This window comes from Lynx canadensis, chromosome B4, assembly GCF_007474595.2.
Source record: "Lynx canadensis isolate LIC74 chromosome B4, mLynCan4.pri.v2, whole genome shotgun sequence".
Lineage (NCBI taxonomy): Eukaryota > Metazoa > Chordata > Mammalia > Carnivora > Felidae > Lynx > Lynx canadensis.
The window spans coordinates 140,598,646-140,616,878 of record NC_044309.1 but is presented as its reverse complement, the minus strand read 5'-3'; the positions used below and the strand labels follow the sequence as shown (position 1 = coordinate 140,616,878).

The window sequence follows — 18,233 nt, the reverse complement described above, 5'->3', positions numbered from 1 at the left end:
TCTGTCTCTCTCTGTTCCAAAAATAAATAAAACGTTGAAAAAAAAAATTAAAAAAAAAAAAGAAAATGTTTATGGTTGAGGTTTAAGAGGGGTTTTGTGTGTGTGGTGTGTGTGTGTGTATTTCGGATAACAGCCCTTTACCAGATGTGTCTTTTGCAAATATTTTCTCCAAGTCCATGACTTATCTTCTCATCCTCCTGACAGTATTGAGTCCTGCTTATCAAGTATTTCTTTCATAGACTGTGCCTTTGGGAATGTGTCTAAAAACTTATCACTGCACCCAGGTTCATCTTGGTGGTTTCCCATGCTGTCTTCTAGGAGTTCTGTACTTTTGTGTTTCACACTTGGGTGTATGATCCATTTTGAGTTAATTTCTATGAAGGGTGTAAAAGCTGTATCTAAATTCTTTTTTGTGTGCATTTTTTTTTTCAATGTTTATTTATTTTTGGGACAGAGAGAGACAGAGCATGAACGGGGGAGGGGCAGAGAGAGAGGGAGACACAGAATCGGAAACAGGCTCCAGGCTCCGAGCCATCAGCCCGGAGCCTGACGCGGGGCTCGAACTCACGGACCGCGATCGTGACCTGGCTGAAGTCGGACGCTTAACCGACTGCGCCACCCAGGCGCCCCTGTGTGCATTTTTTTTTTTGCACCTGTTTCAGCACGATTTGTTGAAAAGACCACTTTTTTTCTGTTGTGTAGCCTTTGCGCCTTTGTTATGGATCAGTTGACCATATTTTTGTGGGTCTATTTCCGGGCTCTTTATTCGGGTCCAGGGATCTATTTGTCAGTTATTTCACCAGTACCACACTGTCTCGATTACATAGACTTGTGGTAAGATTTGAAGTTGAATAGTATCAATTCTCCAATTTATCCTTCTCCTTCAATATTGGGTTGGCTATTCTGTATCCTTTGCCTCTCTATGTAAATTTTAGAATCAACTTGTCAATATCCATAAGATGCCTTGTGGGATTTTGATGGGGATTGCATTGAATTTATAGATTGAGTAGGGAAGAACTGACATCTTTTTTTTTAAGTTTATTTATTTTGAGAGAGACAAAGACAGTACAAGGGGAGGAGGGGCAGAGAGAGGGGAGAGAGAGAGAATGCCAAGCAGGCTTTATGCTGTCAGCATGGAGCCCGACGCGGGGTCTGATCCCACAAACTGTGAGATCATGACCTGAACCGAAATCAAAAGTCTGATGCTCAACCAACCACGCCAACCAGGCACCCCAAGAACTGACATCTTGACAATAAATCTTTCCTATTCGTGAACATGGAATATCTCACTATTAATTCATTCTTCTTAATTTCATTTATCAGAGTTTTGTAGTTTTCCTCATATAGATCTTGAACGTATTTTGTTAGATTTATTTATTTATATATTTATTTAAGTTTTTGGGTGCTAATGTAAATGGTGTTGTGTTTTTCATTTCAAATTCCAATAATTCATTTCTGGTATGTGGGAAAGTGATTGACTAATCACTATTAGTTCTAGGAGTTTTTGTCAATTCTTTCAGATTTTCTACATAGATAATCATGTTATTCTATGAATAAAGACAGTTTTATTCCTACTCAATTTGTGTACTCTATTTTCTGTCTCATTGCATTAGCTAGGATTTCCAGTATGATGTTGGAAAAAACAGTGGTGAGAGGGAGGAGGTCCTTGCCTTGCATTTGATTTTAAAAAATTTTTTTTAATGTTTATTTATTTTTGAGACAGAGAGAGACAGAGAAATGAATAGGGGAGGGTCAGAGAGAGAGGGAGACACAGAATCCGAAACGGGCTCCAGGCTCTGAGCTGTCAGCACAGAGCCCGACGCGGGGCTCGAACTCACGGACCGCGAGATCATGACCTGAGCCGAAGTCGGACACTTAACCGACCGAGCCACCCAGGCGCCCCATCTTGCACTTGATTTTAGAGTGTAAATTTCTCATTTCTCACCATTAAGTATAATGTTAGCTATAGGGGGTTTTTGTATATATTCTTTATCAAGTTGAGGAAGTTCCTCTCTATTCCTAGCTTGCTGAGAGCTTCTATCATGAATGTGAGTTGAATTTTGTCAAATGTTTTTCTGTATCGATACGATCATGTAATTTTTCTTCTTTAGCCTTTTGATGTGTAATAGATTACATTAATCGATTTTCAAATGTTGAGCCAGTTTTGCATACCTAAGATAAATCTTATTTGATTATGGTGTATAATTCTTTTTATACATTGTGGATTTGACTTGCTAGTATTTTAGTGAGGATTTGTGTATTATTATTCATGAGAGATTTTAGTCTTTAGTTTCTTTGTCTCATGTCTTCTCTGGTTTTGGTGATAGGGTAATGCTGGCTTCATAGAACGAGGAAGGAAGTATTCCCTGTTTTCTATCTACTGAGATTGTGGAAATTGCTATAATTTCTTCTTTAATGGTAGAATTCACCAGTGAACCCATTTGACCTGGTTGCTTTCTGTTTTAGAAGGTTATTAATTGCTGATTCAATTTATTTAATAGATATAGGTCTCTTCAGATCATCTATTTCTTTTTGTGTGAATTTTGACAGGCCGTGTCTTTCAATAAATTGGTCCATTTCATCTAGATATCAAATTTGTGTGCAGAGAGTTCATAGTAGTTTCTTTACTATCTTTTCAATGTTCATGAGATCTATTAATGATGTCTTCTCTTTTAAAAAAAATGTACTTATTTGAGGGAGAGAGACAGAGAGCGAGCAGGGGAGGAGCAGAGAGATGGGGAGACACGAATCTGAAGCAGGCTCCTCACCTTCAGTGCAGAGCCTGATGCGGGGATCTATCCCATGACCATGGGATCATGACCTGAGCCGAAATCGAGTCTGATGCTTAAGCGACTGAGCCACCCCAGGCACCCCAAGAATAATAAAAATATTCTTATTAAAAATAAGAATAAGAAAAATAAAATATCAAGAATAAGAAAAGTAAAGTTTGTACTTACCTTCATTCATTCCTTTTCTAACACTCTTCTTTTCTTGTGGAACTGACCTATGTTATTTTCCTTCTCTTTGAAAAACTTGAGATTTCTTGGCAGGTCTACTGGCAAAAAAAAATTTCCTCAATTTTTTAAAAAATTTTGTCTGAAAGAGTGTTCTATAATCTCATGATTAGGTCTCAGTCTTTAGTGAACCTGTGCCCCCGGACTATGACGTCACTGTGCTTCTCAGTTTTACCCCCTTTGGCGGGACAGAGGGCTGGCGGGGGCTGGAGTTGGGGTCTTTTGCCTTCTCCCAGCAGGTCAGGCTCTGGGCAACTATTTCTCCTGAGGGCGGGCCTCCTGAAGACCAGAATGCTCTGGCAACTTGCAAGATGGTCCCTTTTTCCCCTTTCCTTGCCAGAAGCAGGAGGGGATTTTTCTCCCATACTCACTGTGAAAACCAGGTCAAGTTGCCAGAGGTAAGACTGACGAAAGCATGCGGGCCCCCTGAGCCAGACGGTCCTGGAATTTTTAACCCTCAGATCTGTCCACACGGAGCCTTCAGTGGTTCATCAATTACAGTTCAGGTTTCCTGTCCGGGTGTTGGCGTCCGGGGGGTTCTGACCTGGTGAGGTGTGGTTCGCTGTATCCACCTGACTGTCTCTGCAAATTTCGGGGGACGATGGTTTGTCCGGCGACCTCAGCTCTGAAGCAGCAAAGAAGAGTTGTTGATTCTTTTACTTGTCGTCAGGCCAGGTTGACAACTTCCAGGCTCCTTATGTGCCTGATCAGAAAACAGAAGTGCGGTTTTCCCCTTGAAAATGGTTATTTTATGTTCTGTGGAATTTCACCACAATACAGGTTAAAAACGCACATTGTAATGTCTACAACAGCCGTGTGAATGCAGCGCTTTCTCCCGGGCCCAGCACTGCCGGGGTCTGTGAGGCCTCCGCCCATGCAGGGCCTGACCCCCATGCCCACCCTGCCCCAGTTTGTGGAGTTGTTTTCATCCCAACAAGCCTCCTGGTCCCTGGGTTTACCTTTCTTCAGGCTCCTTCCCCATAAGTGCGCGCAGACAGACGCTGGCTGTGAGCTCCCTCTCCCTCAGTGGCTTGGGGGTGGGGGGGCCCAGGCCCGGGCTGCCTCGCGTGGGAGCTCGGCCTCTCGAGGGTCGCTTTCGCCTTGCCGGGGGAGCTCCCCGTGCTTCCTGAGACCCAGGGGTCCAGCTCGACTCTGGGGTTCCAGGAGAGTGAGATGCTGGGTAAGAGTGGGTAAGCTCACAGTGGCTCGCGGGCATCAGGCAGGACTGCTCACCAAGTACTTACCGGACACCAGCGTGGGCTCAGGAAAGCCGGGCTTCTGTAGCAAGTCAGGAAGTAGTGTCGCGTTCGTGGGTGCTGAGTGTGGCGGAGGGCGGAAGCAGCGGGAAGGCCAGCGCAGGAGTGGTGCCAGGTTGGCCGGGCTGGGGCGGCCTGGTCCGGCTGCCCCAGGTGGTCCCCCCTCCACGAGCCTGCGTTTGGGTTTCAGTTCCCGAGAATGCGGGAATCAAGCCCGTGGGCCTATCGGGAGCTCGTGGACACCGCATGCAAGGTGTGCCAGGCCTACCTGGGTCAGCTGGAGCACGAGGACATCGACATCTCCAAGGACGCCGCCCAGGACCTCACGGAGGACGAGTGGAAGGACCTGACGCAGCAATACTTACTCCCTCGTGAGTAAGACGCGCCCCGTGTCCCCCGGCCACTCGTAAGACGCGCCCTGTGTCCCCCGCTCAGTAAGACGCGCCCCGTGTCCCCCGTTCAGTAAGATGCGCTGGGCAGCAAGGCTCACCTACACGGGGGGGGGGGCGTCCTGGGGGGGGCGGGGGCTTCAGGAGCTGTCCAGGGAAGTCCCGCCCTGGGACACCTGGAGCGCCTCTCCGGGGTTGGGGCTCCTGTCAGGGTGCTGGGTACGCAGATCCCACCAAGTCCCTGTTGGCTCATAAAGGATGACGCTCCCTTGGGGCTCCTTTGGGTAACGTCGCCTAAAGCATCTCCCGCACGGTTCTTGTCTTTTACCTCATTTGAACCCCACGAGTGGGGGGCTTGCTTGGCCCAGCCCAGCTGACTCTCCACGGCCTTCAGGGCTCCCTGCCACATGGGAATCCAGAGGCTGAGCTTGGCTCTCCTCCCCGTCTCCCGAAGGGAAGGCCGAGTCCTCCCCGGGGGGTGGGGGGAGACCCAGCACCCCCTGAACAGCGGCCAACAGAGGAGCTGGGGCAGAGGTGACCCAGGCGCCCCTGCAGCAGGAGCAGGACTGTGAGGAGGGTCTGCCCACAGCCCCCCGCCCCCACCACCCCAGGGACACCTTGTTCTTTCCTTCCTTCTTTACTTCTTTGGGATCAATCGAGTATTTTTCTTCCTTTGGATCGAGTACAGCTGCGTGTGCTGCTATCTGTGCAGCCGGATGTACTTCTGCACATGTACCCACCCGGCGAGACCACCACCCAGCTCGGGAGGAAACCATTTGCAGCCCCCATGAGGCCCCCTATGCACCCTCCCAGGCAGGAGACCCCACAGATGGTCGCACCCTGACTGCTACCCGCCGTAACCAGTTTCGTTGCGGGATTTCACGGTCACAGACTCACGTGACTTTCGCTTGACGCGGAATCTGTGGGGTTCATCCACAGTGTGCGCGTGGCCGGGTTTTTCTGCTATCCACAGGGCACAGAATTTCCCTCCTGACGTGGGTGAGCAGCTGGGTTACCCCCGGTGTTTGAGCATTTTCCAGAGCGGTTCCACGTATCCAGATGCCGCCAGCATTGAGCGTGGGCTACGCTTCCTGCACGTGGCAGGCAGCCTTGTCGCCACGGGTCTTTTCAGTTCTCTCTTCTTGTTCTTCGTTTGCACTCCTCTGACGACCGGGCGGTTGGATATCGCTTCAGATGCTTGTCAGGCATTTGAGTATCTTCTTTTGGGAGGTGCTTGTCCGCGTCTCTTGTGTATTTAAAAATCAGGTTGGTTGTGTCTTTTTAAATCGTATTAATTAAAAAATTTTTCTTGATTATTTTCTTGTCGTTGTTAATGTTTGTATGATCACCGTCACTGTTCCTGTTAGCTTGGCAGTCTTTCTAAAATGTTCTCTGTCCTTTTTAAAGTCCAGTATAGTTGGGATACAGTGTGATGTTAGTTCAGGTGGACAATCTGGTGACTCAACGCTTCTATCCGTCACCCAGCGCTCAGCCCAACAGGTGCACCCCTTAATCCTGATCACCGGTTTCTCCCATCCCCCGCCTCCTCTCCGGTGGCCATCGGTGTGTTCTCTGTAGTTGAGTCTGTTTCTTGGTTTGTTTCCCTCATTTTTTCCCCTTTGCTCATTTGTTTTGTTTGTTGAGTGAAATCACGTGGTATTTGTCTTTTTCTGACTTCTTTTGCTCAGCATTATACTCTCTAGCTCCATCCATGTTATCGCAAATGGCGAGATTTCATTCTTTTTCATCACTGAGTAGTATTCCACCGTGTGTGTGTATGCATACCGCATCTTCTTTATCCACTCATCAGTCAATGAACACTTGGGCTGTTTCCATAATTTGGCTATTGTAGAAAATGCTGCAGTAAACATAGGGATGCACGTATCCTTTCGAATTCGTGTTTTTGTATTCCTTGGGTAAATACTCAGTAGCGCAATTACCATTTTTAACTTTCGGAGGAACCTCCGCACTGTTTTCCAGAGTGGCTTCGCCAGGTTACGTTCCCTCCAGCAGTGCAAGATGGTTCCCCTTTCTCCACATCCTCACCGACACCTGTTACTTCTTGTAGCTATTCTGACAGGTGTGAGGTGGTATCCCATCATGGTTTTGATTTGTATTTCCTCCATGATGAGTGATGTGGAGCATCTTTTCATGTGTCTGTTGGCCATCTGGGTGTCTTCTATGGGGAAATGTCTGTTCATGTCTTCTGCCCATTTTTAAATTGGATTATTTGTTTTTTTGGGTGCTGAGTTGTATAATTTCTTTATATATTTTGGATACGGATCCTTTATTGGATATGTCCTTTGCAAATACCTTCTCCCATTCCAAAGGTTGCCTTTTAGTTTTTTTGGTGGTTTCCCTCACTGTGCAGGAGCTTTTTATTTGATGTGGTCCCAGTAGTTTATTTTTGCTTCCGTTTTCCTGGCCTCAAGAGTGGTCGTCACATCTTTAAATGGATTTCTAAGAGTACTCTAAGCATTCCTCATTGAGTCGTTTGTTGGATATGTGCATTAAGAACACCCTTTCAGGGATTGTTGGGGGGTGGGAGGGAGGGGAGGGTGGGTGATGGGTATTGAGGAGGGCATCTTTTGGGATGAGCACTGGGTGTTGTATGGGAAACCAATTTGACAATAAATTTCATATTAAAAAAAAATAAACAAAATAAAATAAAGAATACTCTCTCAGGGTGCCTGGGTGTCTCAGTCAGTTGAGCATCTGACTTCGGCTCAGGTCATGATCTCACGGTTCATGGGTTCAAGCCCTGCGTCGGGCTCTGTGCTGACAGCTCAGTCTGGAGCCTGCTTTGGAGTCTGTGTCTCCCTCTGTCTCTGCCCCACCCCGACTCATATCATGTTCTGTCTGTCTCTCTCTCAAAACTAAACATTAAGATAAATAAATAAAATAAAGATTAACTATACTATATAAAAAAAGAATACCCCCTCTTAGTGTATGCCTTGTCTTTTTACCTCTCAATGATTTCTCTTTTTTTTTTTTTTTTTTTTTATGAAGCCCAGTGTTTTGAGTTTTTCTATTATGGTAGGGCTTTTAAGAGTCCTGTTTAAGAAACCTTTACTTATCCAATGTCATGAAAATGTTCTCCTCTGAGGTCTTCTAGATGCTTTAATGTTTTTTTCTTTCACTTTTAGCCTTTTACGATTAATTAATCTTAAATTAAGTTTTGTGTATGGTAAGGGATAAAGATCAATGTTCTGTTTTCTATATATAGACATCCACCACTGATAAACAATAAACATGAGAGGCCAAAAAAAAAAAAAAAAACAAAAAACATGAGAGGCCATTAGCATAATTAAATGGACATGGGTTTCCGGGGCAGTAGGCCTGAATTCAAACCCTAGTTCTATTGAAGTGTGGCCTCGGGCCCATCACTTAGAAGAAGGAGAAACATGAGTTTTGTTGAAATTTGCTTTTAGCCCAGCATGTGATGTGTTTTAGCAAACCTCTCATGCAGACTTGAGGACTAGTAGTGTGTTCTGAAAAGTCAGTTGAGTCAAGTTTCTAAAATCTGTATCTTCGCTGATAACGTTGCCTGCTTGTTCTCTGAGTTACTGAGAGAACAGAATTAAAATCTCCAAATACGTTTGATGTTCTTGCATTTCTGCTTTTAGCTGTGTGATTATTCACTACATCCAATTCAGGACTGTTTTGTCTTCCTGTGGTCGGACCTTTTCCTCGTTACAGAATGTCCTCTTTAATGCTATCGATATTTCTTGCGTTAATTCTACTCTTTGTGACGTTAGTGTAGCTTTCCTTTGGTTGGCGTGTGCAAGGTGTGTAGCTTTTTTCAACCTTCTTACTCTCAATCTGTTGGTGCCTTTATCTTTTGAAGTGGGTCTCATATAAAAAGCATATATTAACGGCCAGGTTTTGCTTTCTGCCCAGTCTTACAGTCTTTTTCTGTCGGGGTGTTTTTTCCATTTACACTGAGTCATTATGAATATAGCTGGCTTTAAATTTATCATCTTTCTCTTTGTTTTCTATTACTGACCTCCTCTTTGTTTCATTATACTTCCTGTCCTACCTTCTTCTCATGAGTGAACTAGTTCCGATTATTCCGTTTCATCTCCTATACTCTATTTCAAGCTATATATTTTTGTACTTTTTTTTAAAAATTTTTTTTTCAACGTTTATTTATTTTTGGGACAGAGAGAGACAGAGCATGGACGGGGGAGGGGCAGAGAGAGAGGGAGACACAGAATCGGAAACAGGCTCCAGGCTCTGAGCCATCAGCCCAGAGCCTGACGCGGGGCTCGAACTCACGGACCGCGAGATCGTGACCTGGCTGAAGTCGGACGCTTAACCGACTGCGCCACCCAGGCGCCCCATATTTTTGTACTTTTAGTGGTTACACTAGATATTACAATATGCAATTTTGACTCATCACAGTCTATCTGAAATTTTTTTTTTAGCACTTCTTGGACGATTTGAAACCTTACAATAGTTCAGCTCCATTTACTGCCTTCTTCCCTCTATGCTGCTGTGTCATACATTTTGCTTCTGTGTAGATGCAAACCCGACAAGACATGACTGTTACTGTTGCTTTAAACAATCATGGGGCTTGCATCAGGCTCTGTGCTGATGAGAGAGAACCCTCCCTCTCTCTCTGCCCCTCCCCCATTTGTGCTCTGTCTCTGTCAAAAATAAAGTATCAAAAAAAATTTTTTAATAAAAATTAAAAACACAAATGGCCAGTAAGATGCTCAATACCACTGATCATTAAGGAAATGAAAATCAAAACTACAGTGAGATACTACCTCACACCCATTAGAATGGACATCATGCTTTAAAAAGCACAGAAAATAACAAACGTTGGCAATGATGTAGAGAAATTGGAAGACCTGTGCACTATTGGTGCGGATGTAGAATGGTGCTGCTGCTGTGGAAAACGCATGGCGGTTCCTCAAAAAGTTAAAAATATCATTACCGTATCACCTAGAAATCTCACCTCTGGGTATGTGCCTGGAGTAAGTGAACGCAGACTCTCAAAGAGATATTAGCACACCCCTGCTTATAGCAGCATATTCACAATGGATAAATGTGGAAGCAACCAAGTGTCCATTGACGAATGGGTAAGCAGAACGTACTACGTACACACAACTCAATTATTATTTACCCTTTAAAAGGAAGGAAACTCTGACAGCTGCTACAACACAGATGAACCTTGAGGACAAATGCAGTATGGTTCTACTTGTATGAGGCGCCTGGCGTAGTCAGATTAATGGGGATAGCAATTAGATGGTAAGGGCCAGGGGCTGGAGGGAACATGGGGAGTTGCTGTTTAATGGGGACACGGTTTCAGTTTTCCAGGATGAACAGAGCCGTAGAGACAGAGGTGGCGATGGTCACACCACATTATCGAGATATTTAATACACTTAAGTGAATATTTTTAAATGGCTCAGATGGCAAATTTTGTTATGTTTCTTTTATGACAATGAAAAATGGAAAAAATATAAGTAGAGGTGAAATAAATGACAAGAGCATAGCAAATGAGAAGGGAGTGAATGGAGTCCCCCTGCTGGGATGCTGTTTGGGAACTGGTAAAGGTCTGACTGAAAATAAGCAATAATAAATCAAGAATGTATATTGTAATCTCTAAGGTAAACCCTGAAAGACAGAAGCAAACGTGCATAATTAGAAATCAAACATAGGAGATAAAGTGATTAACAACATTTAATTAGGATGCTTCCCTATTTAGGTCATAAGTAGTAAGCGGTGGCTACCTGTCATAACAAGTAGGAAAAAAAACCCAGATAAATTGCAAAATTCATGTTTTTCAAAATGTCGGAGGGTTGTGGAAATGAGGAGGGACAGGTGAGCTACAAGTGGCACAGAAAAGCCGCTCCTGGGTGAGCCGAGTTTGTTGGCCAGGTTATTCCCTAGGAATATCTGACAAATCCGGGTGAAGGTTCAGGTCCAGGCTTGGCCTGAATTTCTTAAGGAATGAAAAGCCACTTGGCCATGTCAACTGCCGTGAAAGACCTAAATCTAGAGGTCAAAACACACGGCCAGTTTTTCCCAGGGCACAGAAAGATGGTCTGCCTGGGCTGAAAAGACAGTGAAGCCTTCTAGTTCCGAGGGATTGGGGAAGAAGTTTCTCCTGAAGGACAGGACCTGCAGCAGCATCTTTCAGTCCTACTCTGGAGACACCTGACGCCAGAGTGCACTGAACCTGTCCAGCTACAAGCTGGCTTTGCTCCCGGCTGCCCAGTTGAGGACGTGAGCGCCACACCATATCTACGACAGACGAGAGTGTGAGCCCACCCTGGGGAAAGAGCGTAAACTTCAGCCTTGTACGCCCTTTAGGGACAAGGGCCAGCATACAAACATTACGAGACTGAGAAGAGGCAGGAAAATCTGACGGAGAGTAAGGGCAAAGACAAGTGATATAAGAAGGATGGTCCTCATGCTGGAATTAGAGCTGGGTAGATGTAAAATCAGCCCGGAGACAGTAGAAGACAAGGCTGGTAAACCTCAGGATGGGCCCATAGAAACTATCCAAACTTAACCTCAGAGCGGAAAAAAGAACGATGAAAACAGCACAGAGCAAAGAGACAGATGAGCCACAGTCACATGGGCCGCTATGCATATAACTGGAGTCCAAGAAGGGGAGGAGCAGAATGAAGCAGAAGGAACAGTTGAAGATAATGGCTGAGAACTTTTCCAAATTGATAAAAGACTCCAACACACAGATTGAAAAACTCTGAAAACTCTAGGCAGAGGACATACAAAGAAAACCACATTGAGGCACCATAAAGTCAGACTTCTGAAAAAGGAAAAAAGAAACAAAGGACATCTTAAAAGGCAGCTTGAGGGAATAAAATCAGTGTTTCAGAGCAGCGGTGGTAAGACTGAGGGCGACAGCTAATTTTCAACAGAAACCATGAACGCTCAAAGACGATGGAATATCATCTCCAGAGTGCTGGGGGGAGGGGTGGGGGTGGGGGAGTGGGAAGCTGCCACTACAACTCTTCACCAGCGGAAGGACCTTTGAAAATGAAGACAAACTAAAACCGGAGGGTTCTTTAGCAGCAGAACATGACTGTAACAAATATTAAAGGAATTTTGTCACCCTGAAAGAAATCATCTCAGAGAGAATCACATAATCGCAGAAAGGGTTGGAAAGCCCCGTGATTGTTGTTTTTTAAACGTTTATTTGTTTTGGAGAGACAGAGAGAGACAGAGCACATGAGCAGGGGTGGGGCAGAGAGAGAGGGAGACACAGAATCCGAAGCAGGCTCCAGACTCCGAGCTGTCAGCACAGAGCCCGACGTGGGGCTCGAACTCACAAACCACGAGATCATGACCTGAGCCTAAGTCGGACGCTCAACGGACTGAGCCACCCGTGTGCCCCTCTTATTGGCCATTTGTAGGTCTTCTTTGGAGAAGTGTCTGTTCAAGCCCTTTGCCCATTTGTGAATCAGTTTGTTTAGTTGTTGAGTTCTCTGTTATGGATATACAGAGATGCATCTAATAGCCCCTATCAGATACGTGACTTGCAAACACTTTCATTTCATGGGTTGCCTTTTTATTCTGTTAATCATATCTTTAATGCACACATTTAAAACTTTTCATGAGGTCCAATTTGTCTGTTTTTTCTCTCGTCGTCGCCTGTGCTTTGCTGTCATAGAAATTGCTGTCAAATGATGTCAGAGAAATCACTGTGAAATTCAATGTTTTGAAGATTTTGCCCTGCGTTTTTTTCTTTTTTTTTTTTAATTTTTTTTTCAACTTTTATTTATTTTTGGGACAGAGAGAGACAGAGCATGAACGGGGGAGGGGCAGAGAGAGAGGGAGACACAGAATCAGAAACAGGCTCCAGGCTCTGAGCCATCAGCCCAGAGCCCGACGCGGGGCTCGAACTCCCAGACCGCGAGATCGTGACCTGGCTGAAGTCAGACGCTTAACCGACTGCACCACCCAGGCGCCCCCCCCCCTGCGTTTTTTTCTAAGACTTTCATAGTTTTTTTGATCTTACATTTAGGTCTTTGATCCACTTTGAATTAATTTTTTCATATGGTTTTAGGTAAGGGCCCAAATTCATTCTTTTGCACATGGATATCCAGTTTTCCCAGCACCATCGTTAAAGAGTCTGTCCCTTCCCCGTTGAATAGTCTTGGCTCCCCTGTCACTGGGCTCTCTGTTCTATTTCATTGGTCTTATGTCTGTCTTTATGCCAGTAACGCACTATCTTGATTCCTGTAGCTTTGTAGTAAGTTTCGATATCAAAAAGTGTGTGTCACCCACCTTTGCTCTTCTGTTTCAAGATTATTTTTGGCTATTTGGGTCCCTTGAGATTCTGTTTGAATTTTAGGATGGGTTTTTTTTTTTAATTTCTGTGAAAAATACCATTGGTATTTTGATATTGTATGGAATTTGTAGATCATTTTGGAAACTGTTAACACCTTATACAAAATTAAATCTTTTAATCCATAAACATGGATGTGTTTCCATTTATTTCTGTCTTCTTTCAAGTCTTCCAGCAATTTTTTGTTTTCGTTGTGCCTTTCACTTCCTTGGTTGGTTCCTACACACTGTGTGTTATTCTTCTTGATGTGGTTATAAGTGGAATTGTTTACGTAGTTTCCTTGTTTCCTTTCCAGATTGTTCCTTGCTAGTGTATAGATACACAACTGATTGTGTTGTTGCTGTTGACGTATCTTGTTACTTTGCATTTCATTTATTAGCTGTAACAGGGTTTTTTTGTGGTGGACTTTTTAGGATTTTCTACATGTACAATCATATCATCTACAAACAGGTCATTTTACTTCTCCTTGTCCCGTTTGAATGCCATTTATTTCTTTTCCTTGCCTGACTGCTCTTGCTAACACTTCCATCAGTCTGTTGAATGTTGAAAGTGGCATTCTTGTCCTATTCTCAGTCTTAAAGGAAAGCTTCCAGTCCGTCACCACTGAGGATAATGATTGCTGATGTTTTCATACACAGCCTTTATTACATTGAGGTAGTTTCCTTCTGTTCCTAGTTTGTTGAGTGTTTTTATTAGGAAAGGTTGTTAAATTTTGTCAAATACTTTTTCTGCATCAACATGATCATGTAGGTTTTCTCCCTTCGCCTGTTTTTTAATTATTTTATTTTATTTTATTTTATTTTATTTTATTTTATTTTACTTTATTTTATTTTATTTTTGAGAGAGAGTGTACAAGCAGGGTGGGGTAGAGGAGGAGAGAGAGCAAGAGAATCTTAAGCAGGCTCTACACTCAGCACAGAGCCCAGTGTGGGGCTCAGTCCCACAACCCTGGGATCATGACCTGAGCCGAACTCAAGAGTCAGGCGCTCAACCAATTAAGCCACTCAGGTGCCCCTCCCCTTCTTCTGTTAATTTGATATATTAACTCAATCAGTTTTCACATGTCGAACCATCCTTGCGTTCCAGGAATAAATCCCACTTGGTCGTGGTGTATAATCTTTTAATATGCTGCCGAGTTTGGTTTGCTAGCATTTTGTTAAAGTGTTTTTGCATCAGTGCTCATAAGGGGTATTGGTGTGTACTTTTCTTATAGTGTCTTTGTCTGGCTTTGGTAGGAAGGCAGTGCTGGTGGCCTCCCTCATGGAATGATTTAGAAAGTGTTCCCTCCTCTTCAGGTTTTAGGGAAAATTTGAGAAGGGATGGTATGGGGCTTCTCTAAATGATAGAATTCACCAGCAAAGCCATCAGGTCCTGGGCTTTTCTTTGTTGGGAGATTTTTGATTACTGATTCAGTCCCCTTAGTAGTTATAAATCTATTCATGTTTTCTGTTTCTTCATGATTGAATCTTGGTAGGTTTTGTATTTCTTGGGGATTTGCCCATTTCATCTAGGTTATTCCATTCGTTGGTGTACAACTCTTCATAGTACTCCCTTATAATCTTTTTTATTCCTGTAAAATCAGTAGCAATGTCCCCAATATCATTTTTTTATTTTAGCAATTTGTGTGTTCTTTCTTTTCTAAGTCCATCGAGCTAAAAGTTTGTCCATTTTGTTGATCTTTTCAAAGAGTCAACTTTTAGTCTAATTTTCTCTTTTTTCGTTAATTCTGCTCTAATCTTTATCGATTACTTCATTATGCTAGCTTTGGGTCTAGTTCCTTTGTCTAGTTTCTCTCTTTTAAAAAATGTTTATTAATTTTGAGAGAGAGGGAGAGAGAGAACACTAGCTGTGGAGGGGCAGAGAGAGAGAGAGAGGGAGAGAGAGAGTCCCAAGCAGGCTCCACACTATCAGTGTAGAGCCCGATGCAGGGCTTCATCCCGTGAATCTTGAGATCATGACCTGAGCTGAAATCAAAGAGTCAGATGCTTAACCAACTAAGCCACCCACGTGCCCCTCTAAGTATTTTCTAATTTCCTTGTGATTTCTACCCATTGGTTATTTAAGAATGTGTTAAGGAGCTCCTGGGTGCTCAGTTGCTTAAGTGTCCGACTTTGGCTCAAGTCATGGTCTCATGATTTGTGAGATCAAGCCCCATGTCGGGCTGTCTGCTGTCAGAGCTCCTCTGTGCACCTCTCTCTCTGCCCCTTCCCTGCTCATGCATGCCTGTGCACTCTCTCTCACTCTCACAAAAGTAAACATTAAAAAAAAGGAATCTGTTAATTTCCACAAATTTGTTTCTCCTCTTGTTTAGGTTTTTTAACATGGATGTCAACACTGTTTTGTGGTTTTCAAATTGTGCATTTCTTTCGTTAAATTCATGCCTATCTATTTTATTCTTTTTGATACTCTTATGAATGGAACTGTTCTCTTAATTTTGTTCTAGAATTTTTTTATTGGCAGAATATAAAAATACAATCGATTTTTTTATATTGGTCTTGTAACTATGACTTTGCTGAACCCATTTATTATTTCTAGTAGTTGGTACTGTGTGTGTGTGTGTGTGTGTGTGTGTGTGTGTGTGTGTATTCCTTAGGATTTCCTACATATGGGAAGGATATGTCATCTGTGAATAAAAGCAGTTTTATTTCTTTATATCCAACTTAAGTTCCAGGAACTCAAAATTGGTTTAACGAAGTTCTGGTTTCTGCTACAATATGAATGAATCTTGAGGACATTATAAGTGAAATAAGCCAGTCAAAAAATACAAATATTGTGTGATTTCACTTGTTTGAAGTACTTAGAGAAGCCAGAATCATAGAGACAGAAGGTAGATGGTGGTTACTGTGGTCTCGGGGAGGGAGACCGGGAGTGAGTATTTAATGGGGACACAGTTTCAGTTTGGGAAGACAGAAGACTCCTGGAGACGCATGGGGGGTGATGATTGCACAACAACATACATATTCATAATACTATTGAACTGTACCCTTAAAATGGTTAAGATGGTAAATTTTACATGTATTTTTCCATAATGAAAAAATTTTGAAAAAAGTCAATTGGTAGATTTTATTACATTTACAGAAGAAGAAAACCATGTAATAATTCCAATAGATGCAAAACATTGATGAAATTCAATACCTGTGAAATACCTTGTTTTTTTAACAAACTGGAAAAAGAAAGAAACTTCCTTAATTTGACAAGTTTATCTACAAAAATCCTGAAGTTAATATCTTTCTTAATGAAATTGTTAGCACACTTAATTGAAAGTGTCCCTGGAAATCAGAATGAGATGTCCACTATCACAACTCCTCAGTATTGGCTGGTCTGTTTAGTTTAAATAATGTTTCTGTTTAGTACAGAAAAAAGAAATAAGAGGCTTAAGATGAGAAAGAAGCAAATACTGACGACCTGATGATGTGCATAGAAAAATTTAAAACTCACGCAGAAAGTTCACGATTATGTGAGTTTTGCCAAGTCAATATACAGAATTCCATTGCGTTTCTATGCATAAACAACAACCATGAAATGGGATTTTAAAATACAACCTACAATAACAGCAAATATCCAGAAAAAATATAATAAAATGTATTGAAGACGCTAAACACATTATAAAATTAAACAGAGAAATTAATGTCCTGAAAAGTGTGTGTGTGTGTGTGTGCATGTGTGTGTGTGTATAAAACCATGTTTGCGAATTAGAAAACTCAGTGGTATAGAGATTGTTTTCTTCCCAAACTATAGATTTTCCAATCTGTAGATTCAGTGTAATCCCAGTCAAAATCTATGCAGGGATTTTCCTTGAGGGCTGAGGTAGAAGGAATTGACAAACTGATTCCGAAATTTATTTGGAAATATAAATGATTTAAGAAAAGCCAGAAAACCTTGATCAAGAAAAACAAAATTAGAGGACTTCTACCCATATTTCAAGACTTACTATAAATCTACAGTAATCACGACAGGGTGGCAATGGGCTGCCTGCACTAACAGACCAGTGTAACTGAACAGAGTCTGGAAGCAGGTCCTCGTGCACGTGGTCACTTAAGATCAAGGTGCCACCTGCAGATCCACAAGGAAGAGTCAGTCCTTCCACTAAATGGCACTGGAGCAAAGAGCATCCTTACAAACAAAAAAAGTGTATCTTCAGTCCTGTCTCATAAATACACAAAGATTAATTTGAGATGTATCATGTGATATGTGAAAGTTAAAAAAAAATTGGAGTATATTTTCATGACCACAAGGAAGCAAAGGTTTCTTAAATAGTTCACCAAGAGCACTAATCATAATAGAGAAAGTTGATAAATTGCATTTTGTTGACATGAAAAATGCTGTTTATCAAGAAACACTACAAAGAGAATGTCTCACGAATCTCACGGACTCTCTGGATCTTGCCTTGTAGCGGTGATGCTTTCATCTCCAATTCGAGAAATCACTTTTCGCAGTGCCAGGCCCTGCTGAACAAAATCACGTCTGTGAACCCTCAGACGGAGATCGACGGGCTTCGGAACATCTGGATCATCAAGCCCGCAGCCAAGTCCCGCGGCCGAGGTGAGTGGAGGCTGGGGGCCGCGAGCGGCCAACCGCCGCCCCCAGAACACAGTGCGCCAGGTGCAGGTGTGCGGGTGAAGGTGCTCGGGGGTGCAGGTGCATGGTGCAGGTGTGCAGGTGCACAGGTGCTCAGGTACAAGTGCGCAGGTGCACAGATGCATGGTGCAGGTGTGCAGGTGCTCAGATGCAGGTTCACGGGTGCAGGTGCTCAGGGCGCAGGTGCAGGTGCACAGGGCAAGTGTTCAGGTGCATGGTGCAGGTGTGCAGGTGCACAGGTGCTCAGGTACAAGCACGCAGGTGCGGGTGCTCAGGTGCATGGTGCAGGTGCACAGGGCAAGTGCTCAGGTGCAGGTGCGCAGGTGCGCAGGTGTGCCGCTGCAGGCTCGAAGCAGGGCAGACGGCTCCATGACACTGGTCTTCACGCCTGGGTTCCAAGTTTTGCGCATTAACTAGGATGTTCCCAAGTTAAACTGGGCTGGAGTTTCTTTTTTTATATCACCTCTCCCAATGTGCCAGCTGCTAGGACAGATTGAGGACTTCCATGTCAAACAACAGTGGAACTCCTGTCACTTGGTTATTTTTTAAAACTCACCTGTGAGCACCCGTCTCTGTTGGAGACACGTCCTTAACGCCTGTAACTTTTGTCTGTGGTTTTTGTCCGATGGGCTCAGGTTTTGCACCTCATTTTGTGTTGTAGCTATGACTGTG

General features: G+C 43.4%; 1 protein-coding gene across 1 annotated transcript in view; it reads left to right on the top strand.

The window, feature by feature from the left end:
- Nucleotides 1–18,233, top strand: part of TTLL8 (tubulin tyrosine ligase like 8) — a 63,727-nt gene that overhangs the window by 18,686 nt on the left and 26,808 nt on the right. The window contains exons 11-14 of the mRNA XM_032593808.1: nucleotides 1,091–1,127; nucleotides 3,860–3,873; nucleotides 4,503–4,645; nucleotides 17,377–17,525. Of these exons, the coding sequence (XP_032449699.1) occupies nucleotides 1,091–1,127; nucleotides 3,860–3,873; nucleotides 4,503–4,645; nucleotides 17,377–17,525 (343 nt within the window). The remainder of the gene's footprint in view (nucleotides 1–1,090; nucleotides 1,128–3,859; nucleotides 3,874–4,502; nucleotides 4,646–17,376; nucleotides 17,526–18,233) is intronic.